The 21814-nt window shown below is 48.9% G+C and overlaps 1 protein-coding gene across 2 annotated transcripts in view; it reads right to left on the bottom strand.

Moving 5' to 3' along the window:
* Window positions 1-5892: 5892 nt before the first annotated feature.
* The window catches only part of TKT (transketolase), a 28134-nt gene continuing 12212 nt past the window's right edge, over window positions 5893-21814 (bottom strand). Inside the window, exons 3-14 of one of the 2 annotated variants that reach the window (XM_006892231.1) lie at window positions 21194-21307; window positions 20077-20174; window positions 15930-16121; window positions 14042-14160; window positions 12401-12594; window positions 12047-12211; window positions 10202-10358; window positions 9972-10102; window positions 8615-8698; window positions 8380-8473; window positions 6863-6985; window positions 5893-6183 (exon numbers count right to left, since the gene is read on the bottom strand). In XM_006892231.1, coding sequence (XP_006892293.1) covers window positions 6008-6183; window positions 6863-6985; window positions 8380-8473; window positions 8615-8698; window positions 9972-10102; window positions 10202-10358; window positions 12047-12211; window positions 12401-12594; window positions 14042-14160; window positions 15930-16121; window positions 20077-20174; window positions 21194-21307 — 1647 coding nt within the window. In that variant the 3' untranslated portion in view covers window positions 5893-6007. The remainder of the gene's footprint in view (window positions 6184-6862; window positions 6986-8379; window positions 8474-8614; window positions 8699-9971; window positions 10103-10201; window positions 10359-12046; window positions 12212-12400; window positions 12595-14041; window positions 14161-15929; window positions 16122-20076; window positions 20175-21193; window positions 21308-21814) is intronic. The other variant, XM_006892232.1, reaches the window with a different exon arrangement.

Here is a 21814-nt window from a genome sequence, read left to right as displayed (position 1 = left end):
TTCTACAGGAGGTAATTAATTGCCCCCAAGCTCTCTTTTGTCCCAGCATGCCCAGAACTTTCGTTCTCCAATTCCACCTCACTCTGGCCCCAAGAGAGGAGCCAAGAGCCTCTGTCAAGTGGACCCCTCCCTACAGTGATTCAGCTGGGGGGGGGCCCCAGGGGTGGATGGAGAGACAGGCAAGCAGCTGGGGCTGTGAGTCCCTGAGATGAGTGAAAACAAAATCAGGGTGGGGGGCTGAACTTCACACCCATCTGCCTCCTCTGCTTAGCAGGCTTAGCCTCAGGCACCTGCAGAGGATCCACTTCTTGAAGACACAAAGCTTTGCTCACCTAGTTCTAAAGTTGACTAGTACTTTGTTGAGTTTTTCAGAAGAGCAGGAATAGATATGGAATCTAATGGGATGTCAGGTGTGGCATTTGCATGAGAGTGTTTTGTAAAACTTTATTTCTCATGACTGTATAGAAAACTTTGATTAAATTTTCAGTTCTCAGGTCACTGAAGGGAATATGAAAACGCACCACATACAAGTAGACATAGAGTCATCTCACCTTTGGTACGCTGATGAAGAGTGAGGCAGAAATACATTTCTGGGGAAAATATTTGCTGGTTTGGGAACAGCTGTGTCATGGGTAAGAAGCCCTGGTGGTGTAGTTTGTTACGTGTTGTGGTGTTAACCAAAATGTCAGCAGTGTGACTCCACCAGCTGCTCTGAGGGAGAAAGGTGGGTTGTCTCCCCCTCAGAAACTCATAGCAGGATCAGCTGAGTTGATTCTGACTCACTGGCAATAAGAGAGAGACATATCTCCCTCTCTTCCCCGTTAACTTTCCAAGATTTATTCTATCGGTGTGCAAAACTTAGGTCAGCTTTTCATACTGGTGATTAACAATATCTGCTTGCCACAAGCAACACCAGCGGCCAGGAAATTAAAAAATGAATTGCAGTGGGTAAACCTGCTGTCAGGGACCTCTCCCAGAGTGCTGAAGAGCAACAATGTCAGTCTAGAGACTAAGGTGTGCCTGATCCAGGCCGTGCTCCTCACAGTTACTTGCTATGCATCAGAGAGGTGGACACTGGCTAAAGATGATAGAAGAATCATCAGTGCCTTTGAGATTGTGGCACTGGAGAAGATTATTGAACTGCTAAGAGAACAGGTCTGTTTCCTGGAAAGGATGAAACCAAGTTGCTCACCGGACACAAGGATTTTGAAGCTCTGTTACACATCCTTTTGGCATGTTCAGGAGGGACCAGCCCTTGGAGAAGGATGTCATGCTTGGAAGGGTGGAGGGGCAGCCTAGGAGAGGAAGACTGGAAGAGATGGCTTGACACAGTAACTGGAGTTACGGGGGAAGGTGTATTGGAGATGATGAGTTTGGCTCAGGAAAGGGCAGGGTTTAGAGCTACTGTACATAGGTTTGCTATGAGTCACAGGCAACTCGATAGCACATAACAAAATCAAATTTGTTTTAGATTCATCCTTATTTTACAGATTCTTGGTCATTTTCTAGTGAAACATACTTGGGTTGCTTCTAACTCTTTGCTATTATAAATAATGACAGTAGTGGTTTTTGTTTTTGTTTTCAGGTAGGTAAAGGATGAGAATTTGTCCCGAGGCTGTTGTGGGGCCCACCTGACCATGACCATGACCAGGACCCTCCTTAGGTCATGCTCCGACCTCCTACTCAGCTGTTATTATTCCTCCTTGGAGCAGATGGTTAATTTTAAGTTAGGAAGGAAAAAATGTGGGACCTAGGGCCAGGAGACCCGAGGACCACCTCAGCTGAGAGGTCAGGTGACATTAGATTGTGTCAATATGAGGAGGGCACTTTGTCCAATATTTCCTTAACTTCTCATCCTTCCTTAATGTAAGCCACCATTTGTCGTGATCCTCACAAACGCCTGCAGAGTGGAGGCATTGCAGTATCAGATATGACCACCAGGGGCACCCACCTCCAGCTTCTCCTGCAGTGTCGTCCACCCACAGATCTTTTTTTTTTATTATTATATTTTATTAATTTTCATAAACATTTACAGAGATTTTGGGTTTCCATTCATTCATTGCACCCACAGATCTCTGAGATTGTCCTTTTCTCTTTAAAATTATTAACTGCTATTTTTATTTTGGCTTACACAAGAAGGAATACGATAATCATGTGAGGACCCCGAGTTCCTTTGAGGATTGTCCCTGCAACACCGTTATCCCACTCTGGCCCAGGCAAGAAAAGGCTCTCTTTGCTTTCTTGGTGGGCAGTGGGCTTTCTCAGCACCTCAATTCCACTGCACACTGCACCCTGGGCATCTGCTCTGACTCAGGCTTCCAGGCTGGAGCCACGTCAGGTGTCATGAAAAGCAGCTGGTGTGGGGAACCTTGAGGTCTTAAAATCTTTGCTAGTTCCCCTTAGAGCCACCTTCGAGCTAGGGACTAGGTGTGATTTTTTTTTTCTTAATTAATTTTAAAGTTTACAGAGACTTAGGATTTCCATTCATTCATTGTTGCACTTTTCTCCCTGCCCATTCTTTGGGTTATGCAACCATCACTCCTCTCCTTTCCAGAATTGTTCAAGTTAATGTAAATTCACTGTATAAGCTTCTCTAGCCCTTGTAGTTGTTGTCTACATTGGATCCCATGTAGAAAGCTTTAAGAAAATCATGCTCAAATTACTATTTATCTAAACTATGGTTTGATTTTAAGAAGACTTTCAGGGGTATTTTGAGTCTGAAGTTCAAAGATTATCTTGGAACAATAGATACAGCGGGTCATCCAACCTCTGGCTCTTAGGAAGTCTGAAGTCCATGAGAATGTGAAATTCTGTTCTAAATTTCCCCCCTCTTGATCAGTATGTGTGTATGGAATCTTTTATCAATACTCAGTCATGGTAGCCGAGTACCATCCACTTTTGGTTGCATTGCAAAGGAGCCACACATTCTGTCTCCTTCTCCTAGTCCTCACTTTCCTTCTTTCCATTGTTGCAGGTGAGTAGGTATGAGTTGTTGTGCTTGCATATCTCCTCAGCTTTTGAGACCCCAGGCACTACACCCTGAAGTAGGAGGTAGCATAGAAACACTGAACATGTCCTTAGGTCAATTAGTTGGGATGCCTATGAAACCATGACTCTAAACCTCCAAACCAAGGACAAGTTGCTGGGAGAAACAAGATCAGCTTTCTTCTTCCCTAACTGTAGTTAGGTAAATTCTGATCACTCCACTGCCACACATACTTCATTATACTCTCACATTCTGCCATAGTGTACCTTTAACCCCAATGTTTAGTTTCATCTTCAATGAGGAGCAACGATGTCAGTTTGAGGACTAAGGTGTATCTGTTTCCAACCATGGTCTTTTCCATTACTTGCTATGAATCTGAGAGTGGGACAATGACTAAGGATGACAGAAGAACTGTTGCCTTCGAGCTGTGGTGCTGGAGAAGAATGCTGAATATGCCATGTACTGCCAAAGAACAAACAAATATGTCTTGGAGAAGGTATAGTCAGAGTGCTTCTTGGAGACAAAGATGATAAAGCTTTGTTTTACATGCTTTGTGGATGTTGCTAGAAGTGGCTATTCCTTGGAGAGGGGCATCATACTTGAGAAGGTAGAGGGCCAGCAAAAGAGGAAGTCCCTCAACCAGATGTATTGGCACAGTGACTGCTGCAATGGGCTCTGGTGACAGACATTGTGAGGATCACACAGAACAGGTCAGGGTTCAGGTATGTTGTTCATGGAGTCATATGGATTGTACTTGACTTGGTGACACCTAACAACAGCTTCATCGTCAGTCCCACATCAACCTCAAACCAGGGATGCTCAAATCTGGCTGCCTATTAGACTCACATGAGGAGCATTTTATAAACTGTTATCCCTGAGCATGACCCAAATGCTTAATTCAACTGGGTGGCTTCTTGGCATCAACATTTGATAGAGTTCCTTATCTAGTGCTGGCAGGCTGAGAAGCTCTGCCCCAGAAGAGATCAGGCTATACCAGCAGGGCTGCCTCCTGTTGTTAGTAGGTGCCATTCGGTCATCTGGGACTCAAAGACCCTCTGTGTAACAGAATAGAACCCTGCCTGATCCTGTGGCATCGTCAGTCTTGGCTGTGTTTAGTTCCATGGTGGAGTCACTGTGTCAATACTTTAAAAAAAAATTATTGTGTTGTTTTTCCACCTTTCATTTACATTGTTTCATACAATTACTTATACACACTCTATTTCATACAATTACTATTGAACTCTGCCTATTATCATCCCTGTGTCCGTGAGTCCCCATTGCATCTTTCCCATTCTTTCATCACCCCCATCTTCCCACTAAATTCTGCCATCTCAATCCTTTTTCTTCCACGCCCTTATCCCCCTTCTCCTTCCCATTTTGGACATTCACACACATCTAACTTGCTCTCTCCTTCCATTCTTATTTATGCAGTATTTGTCCTTAGGAGACTTGAGTTGGTTCACTCAGCATATAATAATCTCTAGCCTCTTCCATGTTATACCATTGTGTAAATGTACAATTCCTCAATCCATTCATTGTTGATAGGCATTTAGGCTATTTTCATTTTCTTGCTATTGTGAATAACACTGCTATGAACATAAGTTTTATTTTATTTTTATTGCACATATCTCAGTTTTCATTTCCTTGGGGTAGATTCCTAGGAGTGCAATACCTGGGTCCTTACAGGATCTCCATGTTCAGCTTTCTGAGGAAATGTCTCTTTGCTGGCTCTCCTTTACAGAGCATAACCGCTTTCTTTGGGGAGTGGCCCCTCCTGACAACATGCCTGTGGTATCTGAGAAGTCTCATCACCCTTACTTTGAAAGACTGTCTACGCTTCTCTCAAGACATATTAGTTCCTCTGGCATCCAACGTGTATATTCAATATTCTTTGCCAACACCATAATGTAAATCCTCCTTCAGTCCCTAGCCCTCGGGAAACGGAGATTTGCCAGTACGAATGCCTTTTTTTCCAGACTCCTTTTAACAGTGGTTTTGAGCCCAATGCAGGCATATGGCCCCTGTCAAAACTGGCTGGGGGGCTAAGTGCCCAGATTGTCAGGACAAATGGACATGTCTCAAGCATTTCTCATCCTTCCCAAGGACATGTCTCAAGCATTTCTCATCCTTCCCAAGGACTCTGAATACTCTTTCTCTGATTTTAGTTTGCTCTCAGTCATACATAGTACCGAGCAGTTGCTTCTAAATACATAGTACCGAGCAGTTGCTTCTAAAGTAGACCTCATGCTACCTGAGCCCAAGCAGGAAAAGAAGTTAGACATGGTCACCAGGATGAGGGAGCCAAGCAGAAACAGTGTTGAGTGCCAGCGTTCTGGCCGGCTTTCTTCTCAGTGCCATGTCAGAGACTCCTGGTCCAGTTGTCAAATGCAAACTTCTGGCCTCAGTAGCAAGACTGAGGGACCTGCATTTTAACATATTGAGAGTGGTCCTGCATTTAGAACTGAAGACCTCTGATCTACAGGCTCTCACATATCTAGAGGTCTGATGCCAATCTGAGGGGCACTTTCCCCAGGACAGGAGCTGCCCTGCTTCTTTGAGGTCATTGGTTAAGAGGGTGAAGAAGAGAGATAATGAGGAAATGAACCTCTTGACCTCAGAAAACTTCTTCCTGGAGAGTGGTGGGGCCTCTATGGCAGCCCTAGCAGACCCTGGACAGCTTGTGACCTTCAGCACCAAGGAGCTGAGCTTCCAGCTTTTCAGCTCAGAGCAGGCGCAACTGAACATGACCTGGTGGTACTCAGGAGGTAGCAGTAATTCAACAGGTGAGGGAGAGGGTGGGCCACAGACTGGAGCCTCTCTAGAACACCTTCTTCTCACCTTCTAACTTCTTCCTTTCCCCCAGAACCAGCACTGTATAATATCAAGAAAGAAAGAAACTCCCCAGAGGCAAATACATTTTTCTCAAAAGATATATTTACTACTCTTCTCAGTACATCTTTGAGCACCTTTGCCAGAACTCTCAGGAATGTGCAAATTTCCCACACCACCCCTCATGACTTCTTAGGCCTTGGCGACAAGGCCCTTCACAGCCTGCACGATGGCATCCTTGTCAATGCCAAACATCTTCAGCAGCTCCATCGGCTTCCCACTCCTCGGGACCTGGCTGACGGCCAGGCGGGTGACAGTGATACCAGGCTCGCCCACCACAGCACTGGACACTGCTTCACCTATGCCACCTGGACAAAGCAAAGGAGGTGGGTCAGGGGACAGAGGCTTTAGGGTGAGTAGTGGTGGGTTCCCAGAGCCCAAGACTGTCCCCTGGTCATCTAAGCCAAACTCTGAGTTTATACCACAGGTCCAGATTTCTCACACACCTCTCTCCTCTACTCCTAGAGCCAAAGCAGACACTACTAATCAAGCATAGCACCTCACCCCCAATCCTGAAATGCTGCTTCTAAGTTGTTTTCAACAAACTGTATGGACAACTATCATTAATGGACTAGCATTTGAACTTGACTACAGAGCAGTCTTTTACCTCCTCCCTGGGCCTCCTAGGGAGAGGTCTTTCTGGGTTGAGGAGGGCTGCTCTCTGAAAGGTTTGTGAAAGGCACAGACTGTCTGATTCTGTCCCACAACAGCCTTAAGCTATGTCAGGGGCACAATCTAGATTTTCAGCTCCTAGTAGTAAAGTGGAAATCCCTGCTGGGTGGTCGGGCTCCATGGGGACATCCCAGCCACTTAAGGGCTCACTGTCTCTGTGCAGGCCTGAGCCTGCTAAGAGGTCAGGTTCTAGCTATTCCAAGGGACAGCTGTGAGCTCTCCAGTCCAGACATGGAGCTCAGATCACAGGAGCTGACTGCAGCCCTGGACTCGCTGGTCCATGTACCCACCCCATGCTGTCCCAGGCCCCATTACCTTCATAATAATGGTCCTCCACTGTGAGGATCCTGCCCTTGGTGGCCCGGGCACTGTCGAGAATGAGTTTTTTATCCAGAGGCTTGATGGTGAAGGGGTCCACCACGCGGATGGTGATCTTCTCTGTGAGGGGAGAATTGGGGTGTGGTTGAGAGGAGCAGGCTGGGTCTATGAGTCCCTGGGTATGACCTGAGGCAGGTGTCCTGATGGTGTCACACAGTGACCGAAAGCTCACTCCTGCCCAGCTGTGCCCTCACATCCTCTAGTATTCAGCATTTATCACCTCCTCCAGGTAGCCTTCCTTGATCTACCTTTCTGGTTTCTGACTGACTTAAGAGCACCTTCCTCCTCCCTGGTTTCAGACCAACAGATGTCAGTTTGCTGCTTGGCTGCTGCCCATCGGAGGGCACTGAGTACAAGTGTAGTCCCTCGGGAGCCTGCCCACTCCCTCCTCAAGACACCGTGAAAGAGAAAAATCTGGAGAGAAGGATTAGGGTGATAAGGCAGCGGGAAGGGGACCCAGGCATGTGAGTAGCAGAGGGTCAGGTTGGGACCTGGCAGTGACCTTCTCAGGACAAATCAAACCCTGCCACACCACCGTGCCCTGCTTAAAAAAAAGCTCACCTGCACCTCAGGGGAACAGTTCCTACCCCTCTTCCACCCGCCCCCTGCAAGGCGGCTGAGTGTCCCCTGGCTTCTCCATGCCCAGACTCCTCAGCTCTGACCACTCCAGTCCCTCAGTCTGCACACGTCGCTCCTATTCGCTGCCTTCCTTTGCTCCACACTCTGTTTATCAATTCCGACTCACATATGAGGACACTGTCCCCAGTCCTCCCCTTGGAGGTCTGAGCGTGACCGCCATGTGTTTCTAGAACAATACAGTATCAGTGGGGGACATTTTTACTTATGCTCAGGCCCTGTGGGAAGATGGCAGTATTTCCACTTTGTTGTTGTTAGGTGCTGCCAAACAGACTGTGACTCATAGTGACTTCGGAACAATGGATCTGAAACCTGCCCTGCCCTATGTCCTAGGACATCCTCACCATCTCTGACACACTAGAGCCCCCTGCTACAGTCACTGTGTCACTCTATCCTGTGGTGGGTCTTCCTTGCTTCTTCCAGTCCTCCATTTTTCCAGGCATGATGTCCTTCTCTATCTATGGACTGATTCCTCCTGACAACATGTCCAATGTATATGAGACACAATCTCATTATTCTTGCCTCTGAGACGCAGACAGGGTGGTGATAGTGACAACTTTACTCTAAACCAACCCCTGGCCGAGCTGGAATTCAAACACCACTGTCAGATTCCATGACTTGTGCTTGGACCATCACCCTGGGATGTCAGGCGAGGCAGGAATCGTGGCCACTGCAGCCCCAGGACTTGGGGTTATACTGGACACATAGGAAGTACTTGAAGAGTGGTTTTTATGACTCTTACCTTCATTTCATTGGACGAGACTCCCCACAGGACTGAATCCTGGGGTCAGTCTGTTCCCACTGGCCTCCCTGCTCACCTTTCTTCAGCACTTCAGCAGCAGCCAAGGCCTCGTGCAGCGTCACCCCAGCTCCGATCACAGTCACCTGATCATCCTTGTTCTTCAGGACCACCTGGGGTGATATAGGGTCCAGTGAAGCTCAGGGGACTGGAGGCCAGAGCTGGGAACGTTCAGGGTAAGGATGGGGGATTGACTCAACCACAGCAGGGTGGGCTCTGGGGGGGGGGGGGGGGTGGTCATGAAGCACACTGACCTTGGCTTGCCCGACCTGGAAGTCCTCATTGTTGTTGTAGATGATGGCATTTTCCGGGCGGCTAGTCCGGATGAAGCAGATGCCCTGAGGCAGGAACAGAGAAAGCAAGGGTTACTGGGTGGGTGGGCTCTTTCTGGGGGGCTGTCCACTAGGATCACCATTCTCCTCTTTCTAGGGCTTTCTTGCCCCCTATGCAGACTACCTCCCTAGACACACCTCTCAAAGGCTGCCCAATGACTGCCAAGCTTGGACTGAAACTGACTTTTTGACCAGAAAATCTGATGGGTGGACTCCTGTCCCTGCTGGTGCTACTCCCTGGGGCATGCAAGCATGGCTCCCCTCTACCCTCGCGCAAAGGAATGGGAGCCCTTAGACACTCTGGGCTATGGCAGAACTGCCCTCGTGATCCACTGCTTGGCTTACTTGTTTTCTATTTTAAAAAGCTCAACTCACTACAAAGATGGCACTGAAAGCCAAGAAGGAAGCCCCTGCCCCTCCAAAAACTGAAGCCAAAGCAAAGGCAGTAAAGGCCAAGAATGCAGTCCTGAAGGGCAACCACAGCCAAAATAAAAAAGAAGATCCGCAAGTCACCCACCTTCCGGTGGTCTAAGACACTGAGACCCCGAAAGCAGCCCAAATATCCTGGAAGAGCACCCCCAGGAGAAACAAGCTTGACCACTGTGCCATCATCAAATTTCCCCTGACCACTGAGTCAGCCATTGAAGAATATAGAAGAGAACAACACACTTGTGTTCATTGTAGATGTCAAGGCCAACAAGCACCAAATTAAACAAGCTGTAAGGAAGCTCTATGACATTGATGTGGCTAAGGTCAACACTCTGATTAGATCTGATAGAGAGAAGAAGGCCTATGTTCAACTTGCTCCTGACTATGATTCTTTGGCTGTTCCCCAAAGAATTGGGATCATTAGCCAGCTGGCTAATTCTAAATATAAATTTTTTTCTCTCTCTCTCTCTCACACACACACACACACACACAGAGAGAGAGAGAGAGAGAGAGAGAGAGAGAGAGAGAAAATAAAAATAAATAAATAAATAAATAAAAAGCTCAACTCAGGGAGGGCAAATAGATGTCACCTGCCAGAAGGGAGGAAGCAGCCAGGATTCTCAGTGAGGAATGAGCTTAGAGATCAATTAGTGATATGTGTCATGTAGCAGCATAAGTGGCTTGTATTTGCCTCTCCTTATCTAACTCCAATAAGCATCATGAATACCAGGGACAAGGCCAGGAAAAGCCACCCTGAGGAGCAAATCCCAGCTCCATGGTGGCTTCTCTCTGGTCTCCCTCAGGAAGATCTAGCTTCCAGCATGAGGAAGAACAGCCACGGCCAACCAACCTTTGTATTGGCTGCTAGTTCCACGGCCTTCTCTGTAGCCACTCCATCGCTTGGGTAAAAGACTGTTCCATTGGGGATCGACCGGAACATGGCCAGATCTTCCAGGGCCATCTGAGAGGGCCCATCTTCCCCTGGGCATGGGAAAAGAGAAAATGAAGTAAGACGTTCCATCGATGGGGCAGAATCTGGGGCTTACTCCCCAACTCATCCCGGGGCCCTGCTGAACTCACCGATGGACACTCCACAGTGGGAACCGCACAAGTTGATGTTGCTCTCAGAGATGGCTGCCATGCGGATCTGGTCGAAGGCCCGTGTGAAGAAAGCTGCAAAAGTGCTGCAGAAGGGCACCGTCCGGTTGCGGGTGGCACAGCCCACAGCAATGCTCACCTGGGAGGTAGAACAGACAGGGTCAGTCCTGGAAGAGGAAGGAGGGGAGGGTGGCCATAGAACCCAGTACCTCTCTTTTCTTAAAAATAAATTAAAAAAGAAATAATAATAATAAAATAAAAAATTTATTTTATACTGGTTTGCTTATCAAGTTTGTATACATTATTTTTTACTCTATCTTCATTCACACTGTGTTCATACAATCACTCCCACTCATTATGTATTATATTTTATAAAATTATATTTTATAAAAAGTCCTAAATGGAGTTAACAGGCAGAAGGGAAATAAAGAGCATCCAAACTGGAAAAGAAGAACTAAAACAACTCTAATCTGCAAATAATCTGATCCTATACAGAAAATTTCAGACACTCCACAAGAAAGTTATTGGACTCAACAAAGTAGCAGGATCCAAGATCAACACACAAAAATCAATTTTCTCTACATGAACAAGGAGAACTGATTCAAAAGGAAATCATGAAATTGGCATTCATAAGAACCCTGGGAAAGGACAAAACACCTAGGATGGAATCTAACTAGATATTTACCCAAGGAAAACTCTAAGACACCAAGAATCAAAAAAAACACTGACATAAACCACAGTCCATGCTCATAGGTTAGTAGAAGACATAACATTATGAAAATGCCAACACTTTCCAATAAAATGAAAAAAAAATTCAACTCTATATGGAATGAGGTTCCAATTGGCTAAAGCTCTGTTTAAGAATAAAATAGAAGACCTTACACTTTCTAATTTCAATACTTACAATGAGAACTCTCAAAACTATAGCTGGCACAGAGCGGCAGCTTTAGATTTAGCTGGAGAGAAGAAGAGGACTCAGACGAAGAAATGGCCTTGTTAGACTTCCCGGTCCCTAAAGGCACGCAAACCCTGCTGGTCTCCTTGGTCAGGCAAAGGGGTATTTTGACAAATTGTATCATTCCTTAATTTACAGATTTAATTACTGACAAGGGCTGCTCTCTTAACTATAAGCAGAGCAGCCACCCAAATGTTTCTTCCTCTCCACACCTTTTAGGGTAGAGGAGTCAATGTCTTGGCATCAAGGCATTCAGTGGGGCCTGGCTGCTAAACCCATCACATCTCACATTGCTCACTCTTCCATCTGGAAGGCGCTGCTCTCCAGTCTCATCCAATGAAGTGAGGATAAAAGTGCTTCCTATATGAACCGTATAACCCCAAGTCCTGGGGCTGCAGTGGCTACAGTCTCTGCCATACCTAACATCCCAGAGTGATGGTCCAAGCACGTATAGAACATGATGGTGGTGTTTGAATCCCAGCTTGGCCAGGTATTGGTTTAGAGTAAGGCTGCCACTATCACCATGCTTGGGTTCCCCTATCTGCCTCTTAGGATCACCCAGGAGATCCTAGTTGCTGCCATCAAGTCTGCAGGCAGTTCATCCTACATGTCTCTTGGGCCCTGTGTAACAACACCATTTTCACACCCACCAGGACATTGTGTTTTGGCATGACACTCTCACCCACAGTGGCTACTCAAAGTCAGGAGTCAATGCTAGTCCTGATCTCCCAGTCTGGTCCACAGGACATGTAGCACTGCCAAGTGTTGCTGTCCAGAGCAGCAAGGGCCTTTAATTATGCTCCTCATCCCTTAGGACTCAGCTTGGCTGTGGCCAGAACTGTGCCCATACTCTGGACCACTCTGACACCCACCATATTCTGCTCGGCGATGTAGCACTCAATGAAGCGGTCTGGGTGTTCTTTTTTGAAGAGATCAGAGAAGGTGGAATTCTTGGTGTCCCCATCCAGGGCAATGACGCGGTCGCTGCCGTGGCCCAGCTTGGCCAGGGCCAGCCCATAGGCCTTGCGGGTGGCTATCTGTGGAGGGATGGGGTCGAGGTGAGAGGAAGTAGAAAGGCTGTGAGTATCATATGAAGGGTAAGGCTGTAGCTGCTGCCACCATCAAGAGCCCTGCCCAACCTCTGGGGATCCATCACCTGGAGTGGATCAGGAAGTCCTTGGGGAGCCAAAGAACCACAGCCACACAGGAAAGTCATAAAACGCTACCTTGTCCCCAACTTTGTAGCTGGGCGGGGTGGGCATGCGGATGTTGTTGATGTCCACTGAGGGGGCATCCTCCTGCGGGGGTGTGGCCAGGATCTTCTTCTTGCTCTGGATCAGGCTGTAGATTTCCTGGATGGTCTGATCGGCCATATTCTTGGGTAGAGGCTTCCCATGCCAAGACTCTTTATCTTCCACACCTGTAGGTATAACACAGGAGGGCACAGGACAGGTGAGAGAAGAAGGTGCTCCACGGGGCTGGTCCTCCACGTGGCCAGATGGACCTGGGTTCAAAGCCTAGATCAGCCATGCAGCTGCTGAGCAACACACTTAACTTTATTTCCTCATTTGCAAAATCCATCAACCAACAGTGCTGACAAGGAACACTGAGGGTATACTGGGTTATGTGTTGGGCTGTTGACTGAAAGGTCAGCAGTTCAAATCCACTCTGAGGAAGAATGAGAGGCAGTCTGCTCCTGTTAAAATCTCCAGTCTTGGGAATATAAAGGAGGGTCACCTTGACTTGATGACAGGGGTTTGAGTTTGGCCACCTGGCAGGTAGGAGGCCTGGTGATGTAGCAAATTGAACGCAGGGCCTATAACTGAACAGTTGGCAGTTCAAATCCAATAGCCACTTTGCAGGAGAAATACGAAGCCATCTGCCCGTGTTATGATGTACTACCTAGGATTCCCCTCCATATTTCCTTTCTGGGAGGGAGGGTCATTGCTCTGGGGATGTAACTTTCTAATAAACCTATCTTTACTATTTTTTTAAAAAAAAGATTTACCACTTAGGAGACCCTATGAGGCAGTCTTAATCTGTCCTGTGATGGTCTCTCTGAGTCAGAATTGACCCCACAGTGGTAGGTTTGGGGATTTTTTTTTACACTGCATGGTTGTGTGGAGGATATGAAACAAGGTGAGGGTCTCGTACACAGAGTCCATCAGCACGAGTTCCCACTTGACTTTCCCATCCTTGGAAGTAGTGGCCTCCCTTAACTCTGACAGTCCTTAGCCAGCTGTCACCGAGTCAGTCGTCACTTATGGAGATCCCACGTGTGTCAGCGTAGAACTGTGTGTTCCACAGGTGGTTCAGTGGTTGCAACTTCAGGCTTGCAACCTTGGGTAGAATTTGTCCTCAAACTCTATAAGCTGGAGCAATGAAAAATGTTCTTCCCTTCTGATTGTCTATCTCTAGGTTTTTACACATTTTACAATAATACTTGTTTTATCTTTTCTAGCTGCCCTTTGAAACCTTCTGTTCTGCTTGATATCCAAGTCTTTCTTCTAAAGCAACTCAGAGTGGTCAATTCAAACTCTGAGCCATTCAGTTACCATCCAAGAACATTAACCACTTGTCCTGTCTAGGAAGCCTCTTAAAACTCCACAAAGAGTAACCATTTTGACCCTGCTTTGCCTGTAAATAAGCACAGATGGCGCTCAGTCTCCAAAGAGGTGAACCCCAGAAGCAGGGAATACAGATACCCCTTTTCCCATTTCTCCAGAGCCTAATAAAGGCAACCAAGAACTGATGTCAATCCCAGTGTAAGGAGAAGGACCGAGTGGTCTCTGACCCCAGGAGTTTAACCCAATCCCAACCCCATTAGCTTGGACCCTGCCCCGGAGAGGAAGCTCATGCACACTGACCCGTGATCCCTCGGCCCTTGAAGGTCTTGGCGATGATGGCTGTTGGCTGGTGCTTAGCCTGGCCAAAGGCCTTGCACAGCTCCTCCACGCTGTGCCCATCCACGATGACCGCATGCCAGCTGGGGACAGAGAAGGGAAAGTGACACTGTGGAGGCACATGGGAAGGGGCAATGCTCACGTTGTTGGGACCCTGAAGAATGTCCCAGCGAAAAATCTGACTTGGCAACTTGTGGGTTTGCCCTCTCTCATCTCCACAGCTCTGATCTGGAAAACAGCTGGAGGAGTTCAGAAGACTAAAATACTTCTGTTTCCAATTTGAGTCTTTCTAAAAAATTTTATTCTAACTTCCTCTCATTTGCCTTTGAGTGGATTTTCCTTTTTTCTCAAGTAATTCTTGGGATTAGTTCCTTTATTGTTGCCTTCATTCCTGACCTATTCATTTCCTACTGTTTGGGGGACAGTACACTGGGTTTGGAATCTGTCTGCTATGATAGTCTTGAGGAATTCTGGAGCCCAATTTTCATTCCTCCACTGATCCTGGGCGTGGTACTAAAAACTTTTAAACAAGTCATACAAACAACTTTTACTAAACAAGTCGATGTCAAGCATATCAGGGGCTGAGGAGGAGGAGCTGGGACAGTATACTCTGCTTAAAGCAATGCTTTTTTGCAACTGTTCTTGGAATAGTAAAACAAAACCAAAATGTGCTGTGTTGCTAACTCAGAAGCTTAGTGGTTTAAATCCACCAGCTGCTCGGAGGCAGACAGCTTTGGAAACCCAACAGAGGGGTAATGTGAGTCAGAATCCCTCAGTGACAGTGGGTCTGAACCAGGCGCTCACACACTGGGTGCTCTGTCCACATTCACTCATTTAAGTTGCACCACAGCTCCAGAAAGTGAGCTGCTTCCAACCCCATTTAACAGCCAAGTAAACTGAAGACACTGATAATGAAATAACTTGCCCAAGGTTGCAAAGGTATTAAGTAGTGCAGGTGAGCCAGAATCTGGCTTCAGAGCTGTAAAGTTAACCAGAACCATGGCCAGGGTTACATTCTAAGTCCCCAGATCAATGTGACCTTGTGGAGGCCCTTTGCTTCATTTTCCCCATCTCTCCAACAGAGATATATCCCTTCTTTAATAGACTGGTGGTGTCTGCTGTCTATGTAATTGGTATAATCTGCCAGTTTGCTGTGCTCAAAGGCAACAATCCAACCCAAGCGCCCTGATGGCCTTGGCCCATCAAAGCCCACTCAGCCCGTCTGGCCTGCCCAGATCCCCCGACAGCCTCTGCGGCCAAGAGTGAGCCTGTGGGTGCAGATTCTGTGAAGCCCCAATTGCACAGTGTCTTGTACTTGGGCCAGTCTGATACCTATACAGAGTGACCTTTATATTCCACAACACATCTCAGAAATCACCATCATGATTCATGGGAAATCCAGAAAACACTCTGTTCTGTTTAACTGAGAAAGGCAGTGTGTTTCTTGCCTCCAGCTTGGGTGAAGTCAGGCACCAGAGGTGGTCGAATAATGTTCCAGTCTCCCACTAACACAGACTCACTGATCATGTCAACAGACTATAAAGTGATAATCAACCACATACTGATAATCACAACTGTGCAGCCTCCTCATTCCTCACCCCAGAACAAAGTGAGGATACATGGGATTATATACATGGAAGTTCTGAGAAGCCTCATGCTACATAACCATGTCTTGTCCAAAGAAATTCACTTAACACTGGGTCTCAACCTCCAATCTCATGGTGGTGGCTTGAGCTATCACCATTAGTACAAATAGCCCAAGTATGTAACATGAGCCATAATATGTCTTCAAAACTTCGATCACAGATCCCTTGCAGGTTGTCAGCCAGCTCACCCACAGCCTCATACGTACCCAAAGGCCTCACAGCGTTTCTGGTAGACATCCACTTGATGCTGCAGGGGGGCTGGGTCGCTCTGGCCCAGGCGGTTGATGTCCAGAATGGCAACGAGGTTATCCAGCTTATAGATGCTGGCAAAGGCCATGGCCTCCCACACGGAACCTTCTGACAGCTCCCCATCTCCCAGCATGCAGTAGACGCGGTAGCTGCAGGCAGACAGAAGATGATCTAAGGCTAGATCCTCCCAGGCTCCTGGCCCCATCCTTCCTTAAGAACCTGCTTTCTGGGCAAGAGGAATGAATGGCTGCACAAAGATGTAAAGGACAGTGTTTACACAGAAAGGGTAATACACCTTCAAGGGCTTGTTACCCCCTGGCTCAAGTCCGCAGCTTCACAGGAAAGGGCTATGAAAGAAGGTGAAAACAATTCAAGAGATAAGCACCAACTTCTGAGAAGCAGAGCTCTAAGATAATGGGGGTCTGGCCAATAAGAAACTGGAGCTGTTAGGACAGGATGAAAGGGGGACTCGATGAGTACAAGACCTTCAAGGCATGGGGGCAACTGGATGCCTGACACACAGAGTCTCCCCAAGGCCCTCAGGCTGGCTCCCATCCTGGAGATGTGCCCGCCTTTGTCCTTCTCTAGTTCAAAGCCCAACATGGGCTTTCAAAGGCAATGAGACATGCTGAAAATAAGTGAAGGCAGGACAAATTACCTGCCTCTGGAATCCCTGCATTGTAGTTACTGCACTCTGGTGTTTAGAGATGAACTTTCAAAAAAGCAGCCACTGGAAACTCTATGAAGGATGGTTTTAACCTGATACATTAGAAATCACCGTTTATTGATTCAAGACGAGTGTGAGAGTGTGTGTGTGTGTGTGTGTGTGTGTGTGTGTGTGTGTTACTACTCAAATAGAACCTGCACTGGTCCTGGGACTTGGAAAAAGAGAGTGAGGCTAGAATGGGGAGACCAGTTGAAGGACAGACTTCAATCCCAGGACATATGAGGGAGACATGTGGCTCTAGGGGAAACGTTGCAAGCAAAGAAATAATTCTAGGTCACCCAGGGCTACCATGCTTAGTAACTTGCTCCTGAAGTCAGTAAAGTCATTATTCCAAATACACAGACAAGAAAGTCCTGACAGGTTCAGAAAGATCAAGGGACCTGGCTGAAGTCACAGTGTTGGCACGTGGCTGAGCTAGGACTCAGGCTAAGTGCCCAGCCTGCATTTTCTACCCACTGCTTGGTCTAGGAATGCATGCAGGGTGGGGAGGCAGGCCTGCGGCCCTTTCTTTTTCCCCTGCCTGGCGTCCAGCTGTTTGGCTGCAGGGAGGGAGGCTGGGGCCCAGATGAGCTCAAAGGGGACACAGCTGCACTCCTTGTCCAGGACACAGGCTCAGCAGTCCTGCCAGGTCCCCCTGTAGCACATAGAGCAGGAGGAAGAGGCCGGAGACAGCCAGCCACACGCTAGCAGCATGACTCAGCACTCCCACCAGCCACCGAGCTGTCTGGGGCAGGCCCCTGCTCCTCCCCGCCCTGTGCCTTCTCTTCTGTGGTCTCGACCCGGCCATGCCAGAGGCCTAATGCCGCAGGGCCACACCACACGGAGGCCTATCAGACCCAGGATCATCAGATACTGGGTCCCATCCCCCAGTTTCTCTCTGCTCTTCCCAGAAAGGTAACAGGTGGTCAAGAGCCCATAGAGGAGCTCTGGTCTGTGGGCCACAGCTCCCCCAAAGTAGCCACCCCATCCTGATGAAGCTGAAGCCAGAGAAGCCTGCGAGGCAACTTTCCCCAGAAAGAATCCGGGGAAATGGTTTGGCTGCTTCCCAACCCCACACCCACTTCCAGGGAAGTGAGGCTGGGCCGAGTTCAGGGACAAGGCTGGCCCTGTGGTGGCCAACAGACTCCAGTCAGGAAAGTGCCCTGAGGAATGCCCTGAGCTGGAGGAGGAACTGTGAGCAGGGAGAGAGTAGGTTAAACTTTATACTTTGTATTGCCTGGAACTACTAAGATTTTTGTGGTGGGGAGGATGCAAGCCCCACAGTTGTGAAGAGAAAAACCAGTAAAGAGTAAAAAGTTAACTCCTGTGAACATCAGCAGTGTGGAAATGTGTTCCACGGGGTTCTTCAATGGTTGAGTTTTCAGAAGCAGAGCAGGTTTTTCTTCTGAGGTACCTCTGTGTGGACTTGAACCTGCAACCCTCTGATGAGTCCATTACATCACCCACCAGGTACTTCTTAGTCAAAGGGCCCTGTACAGAGGTTTAGCACTTGTTGCAGGGTTAAACCACCCTAAGTGCCCAACCACAGACTGGCTAAATGGGGCACAGCAAAAACAGCACACAATGTGATCATTTTTAAGTGAGTAGGTACTTTGTAATTAATTAAAAAATTATTTAAAAAGAAAAGTGAAAAGGTGCCATCTCAGTCTAAGTGCCCTGAATATTTGGAGGCTGGATGTGTTGCTCTGTCAGGGCCCCCCTCCCAGGCACCTGGCCCAGCCTGATAATCCCCGAAGCCACCCCTAACCCAGCCGGGCCCAGGGCCAGCCTCAGTGCTGGGAACTCGGCTAAACTGTTTTCTTACACTCGCTCGTTCCATTATGTGTGGATCAGGAAGTTGAGCCTGCACGGGGAATTACTTCAAGCAACTGTAGGGAATGATTAACTCCTGTCTCTGGTTTGAAGTCAAATAAAATGCTCTTTAGCTCTTCCCGTTCTTTGTGATCTTCTCTTCTCACAGTGACTCACCCTCGGGTGTAGCCCAATCTACCCCAAAGCTCATCCGGACCCTGACGGCAGTTACTGCTGGGTGAAGTCTAGGCGGGTCTGGAAGGGCCAGTCTCACGGCCCCAAGTCTCTTTCTAGAAAGTGTCCCAGGAATGCCCACACACAGGAGGTGCTCAGTGTGGTAAGGCACCTGGTCATGGTCACTTCCAAACCTCATACCTTCCAGCACCAGGACAGCCCTGGTTATGGCCCTTCTGCTAGTAGGGTCCCACTGCTGGGAGGGTGTGCTGGGACTGCCTTGCCCCAAGGTCCTGTCATATCACTGGGAGAGCCTGGCCCCACAGGGCCCCCCTCTAGGAAGCTTCCTACCCTTGTGTCTCCCTAAGCTTCCTGTGCCCCCCTTGGGTCCTCACAGAGCCATCAAACATGGCTTTGGACACCTGAATTCAAATCCTGTGCCACAACTGGCAGATGACCCAGGCAAGGATCTTACCTGAGCCTCACCTGCAAGAGGGGCTTCCCCATCTCACAGGGGCTGGTAGAGGGGAAACCTGAAAATGTATGCAGGCACAGAGGAAGGAAAAGGCTGCTCAGCCACTATGCCTTGATCTCCAGACCTCTATATGAACATTATTTCTACTCTCCATTCCCCGCCCTCCCCCTTACCAACAAGAACCCAAACACCTCTCTGCAGTTGAAATCTAGCCAAAGTGGACACCAGTGGTGGACACTGGCCTCATGAGGGCCCCCTGTAAATGGCTTGGTACAGGAGCAGCAAACCCCCCCTGGCCAAACTGCTCATCTACCCTCTGCTAATTCAGTCGCTTCAATACTTGTTTCCTTCCTTCTTGACAGGAGATGATTCAGGGACCTTCCAAATCCTTTGACATAAGGGCTCTGAACAAGACAGGGCTGGCACTTAGACAAGCATGGGTGGGAGTGATCTTCTGAGATGCCCAAGGTCCACTGGGCTCGGGAACAAGGCAGGACCTCCTTAGCCAACACACTCTGGCCAAATAGCAGTCAGGATTGTGAGCAATGGGCACATAGGCCCCCTCAGGGACCACACCAGCAGGAAAGTCACAGCTGGGGCTACCCTGGGGGTGGATAGTGAATGAGGTGTGGCTTTGGCTGTGATTGTGGGTTCTCCAGGGACAGGCAACTGCAGGAAAAAGGGACTAGGTACCACATTAAAGTGAGCACCTACTGAGTGCAGGCATCTAGGGAACTGGGCAAGTCTCCTCTGAGCGTGTTTTCTCATCTGGAAAGGGGGCTAGTCTTGGACCAGCCTTAGTGGATCTTGGTGAAGACAGAGCAGGTGAGGATACACCCTAGTCAGGTGTGAAGAGGAACCGTGGAGTGGGAGTAAGGCTGGACCGCTGGGACTCCTCTCAAAATGATCTATGGTGGGCATGGGGGTGGGGTGTTACCTGGCTTTGTCGAAGTATTTGCCAGTGTAGGCCATTCCACACGCAGCTCCAAGACCCTGGCCCAGGGAGCCAGTGGCCACGTCAGTGAAGGCTTGTTTCTGTCACAACAGAGAGGACACAGTTAGTTACTCACAGGGAGAACAAGGGCAGTGGTTTCCCACTCACTGTCCTGGGATCCTGGACCCACTAGACCTAGAAGTCTCAGCTGCTGGACCCCCACCTAGACCTGGCGTGGAATGAGCCCGTGCCCCATAGTGAGTTCTCATTCTCAGCCCGCAGCAGCTGACAGATTTGAACCATGTGCCTTTGGGATTGCAGTGGAGCTCCTTACTGCTAGGCCAGCAGAATTCTCTTTAGTATTCGGTAGTTGTGAACCATCAAATCAGAAGTGACCCATAGCTGACCCTCCAGTGGGTTTTCAGAGGCAGTTAATGGCACAGGAGGGGATTGTCCGTCCTTCACCTGCAGAGCAGCTGGTGGATTTGAGCCATGTGACTTTGAGATAGCAGTACAACTTCTTACCACTAGGCCACCAGAGTTCCCTTTGGCTTTAGGGAATGGGTTCAAATCCCAGTTCTGCCCACTGAGGGTCCCCCCCCTTCTATTAAGAGTTTTGTGACCCCATGCTGAGATCTGAACTTATCTGAGCCTCAGTTTCCTCAGTTGTAAAGAGGGCCCACACGGCCCACCTCACAGAATGGCTGCAGAATTTAGGACAGAACTGACATAAAACATGCGGCCTGAGTGGTGCTCACGCTCAAGGTTGAGGGAAGGGGGTGACAGTTTATGGACAGTATCTGCAGCAATATTGGCACCACCTCCATATAGATTCCGCAGTGAACTCGTTCTCCCAAGCTAAGTGGCCAGAGAGTAAAGAAAGTTGGGGGGCTGCTGCTTGGGAAGAGGCTGCCCTGAAGTTGAGCCAGGGCACCCTTGTTTGGAACCTCCAAAGGCCTTCAGCACCAGGTGAGAACCCTCCCTCCCTTCCCCACCTCCACGCCTACCTAACACCTTCACCTTCTCTGCAGGTGTTCCTCCCATCCCCCACCCCTTGGGAAACAGGAAGTGGAGACAGAGCCTGTGAGGCCGCTGGCAGGTGGAGTGGCGGTGCCCTCACCGGGACAGGGTGTCCATCCAGGTCGGAGGTGATCTTCCGCAGGTTCAGCAGCTCGGCTTCGGGCAGGAAACCAGCCTCGGCCCAGACTGCATACAGGATGGGTGCCGCATGGCCCTGCCGGGGTGGGTGGGAGATGGGGGCGGTCAGAGGGGGGCTGGACTGGGGCCCTGTCCATTGTGCACACTGAGACTCTGGGCCCGGCGGAGCTGGCCGGCTGGGTTATCTGTTTCAGGGGAGGAAGCAAGTTTGGTTTTCAGCCTGATGTTCCCACAGCCAAGGCTGGGGACACCAGGACAGGTGCAGGGAAGCACAGCTGGGGTGCCAGACGAGGCCAAAACCGCAGCCGGCAGCCCTAATCCGTGATTTCTGGCAAGTGATAGACTTGGATGGACTTCTAAGTCCTAGTGGCTTCCCCAAGAGACCAGAGGCCACACAGCCAGGCCTGGGTACAGGCCGATTCTAGGGCCGCCAGGGCTCTCTGCAGCAGGACCTGTGGTTGTGATTCTCTCTCTGAAGGGCAGGGCAGGGTGGCCCACGTCCCTGCTGCTGAGGGAAGCCAGCCATGACCTCGCAGTGTTGGCACAACCTGGTGTGACGCACATCAGAGCTGCGACCCAGACT

Source organism: Elephantulus edwardii, unplaced genomic scaffold, assembly GCF_000299155.1.
Source record: "Elephantulus edwardii isolate Elephantulus edwardi_28Jun2011 unplaced genomic scaffold, EleEdw1.0 scaffold00113, whole genome shotgun sequence".
NCBI classification, from domain to species: domain Eukaryota; kingdom Metazoa; phylum Chordata; class Mammalia; order Macroscelidea; family Macroscelididae; genus Elephantulus; species Elephantulus edwardii.
The sequence above is the reverse complement of the archived record's forward strand: the minus strand, read 5'-3'. Positions and strand labels throughout refer to the sequence as shown.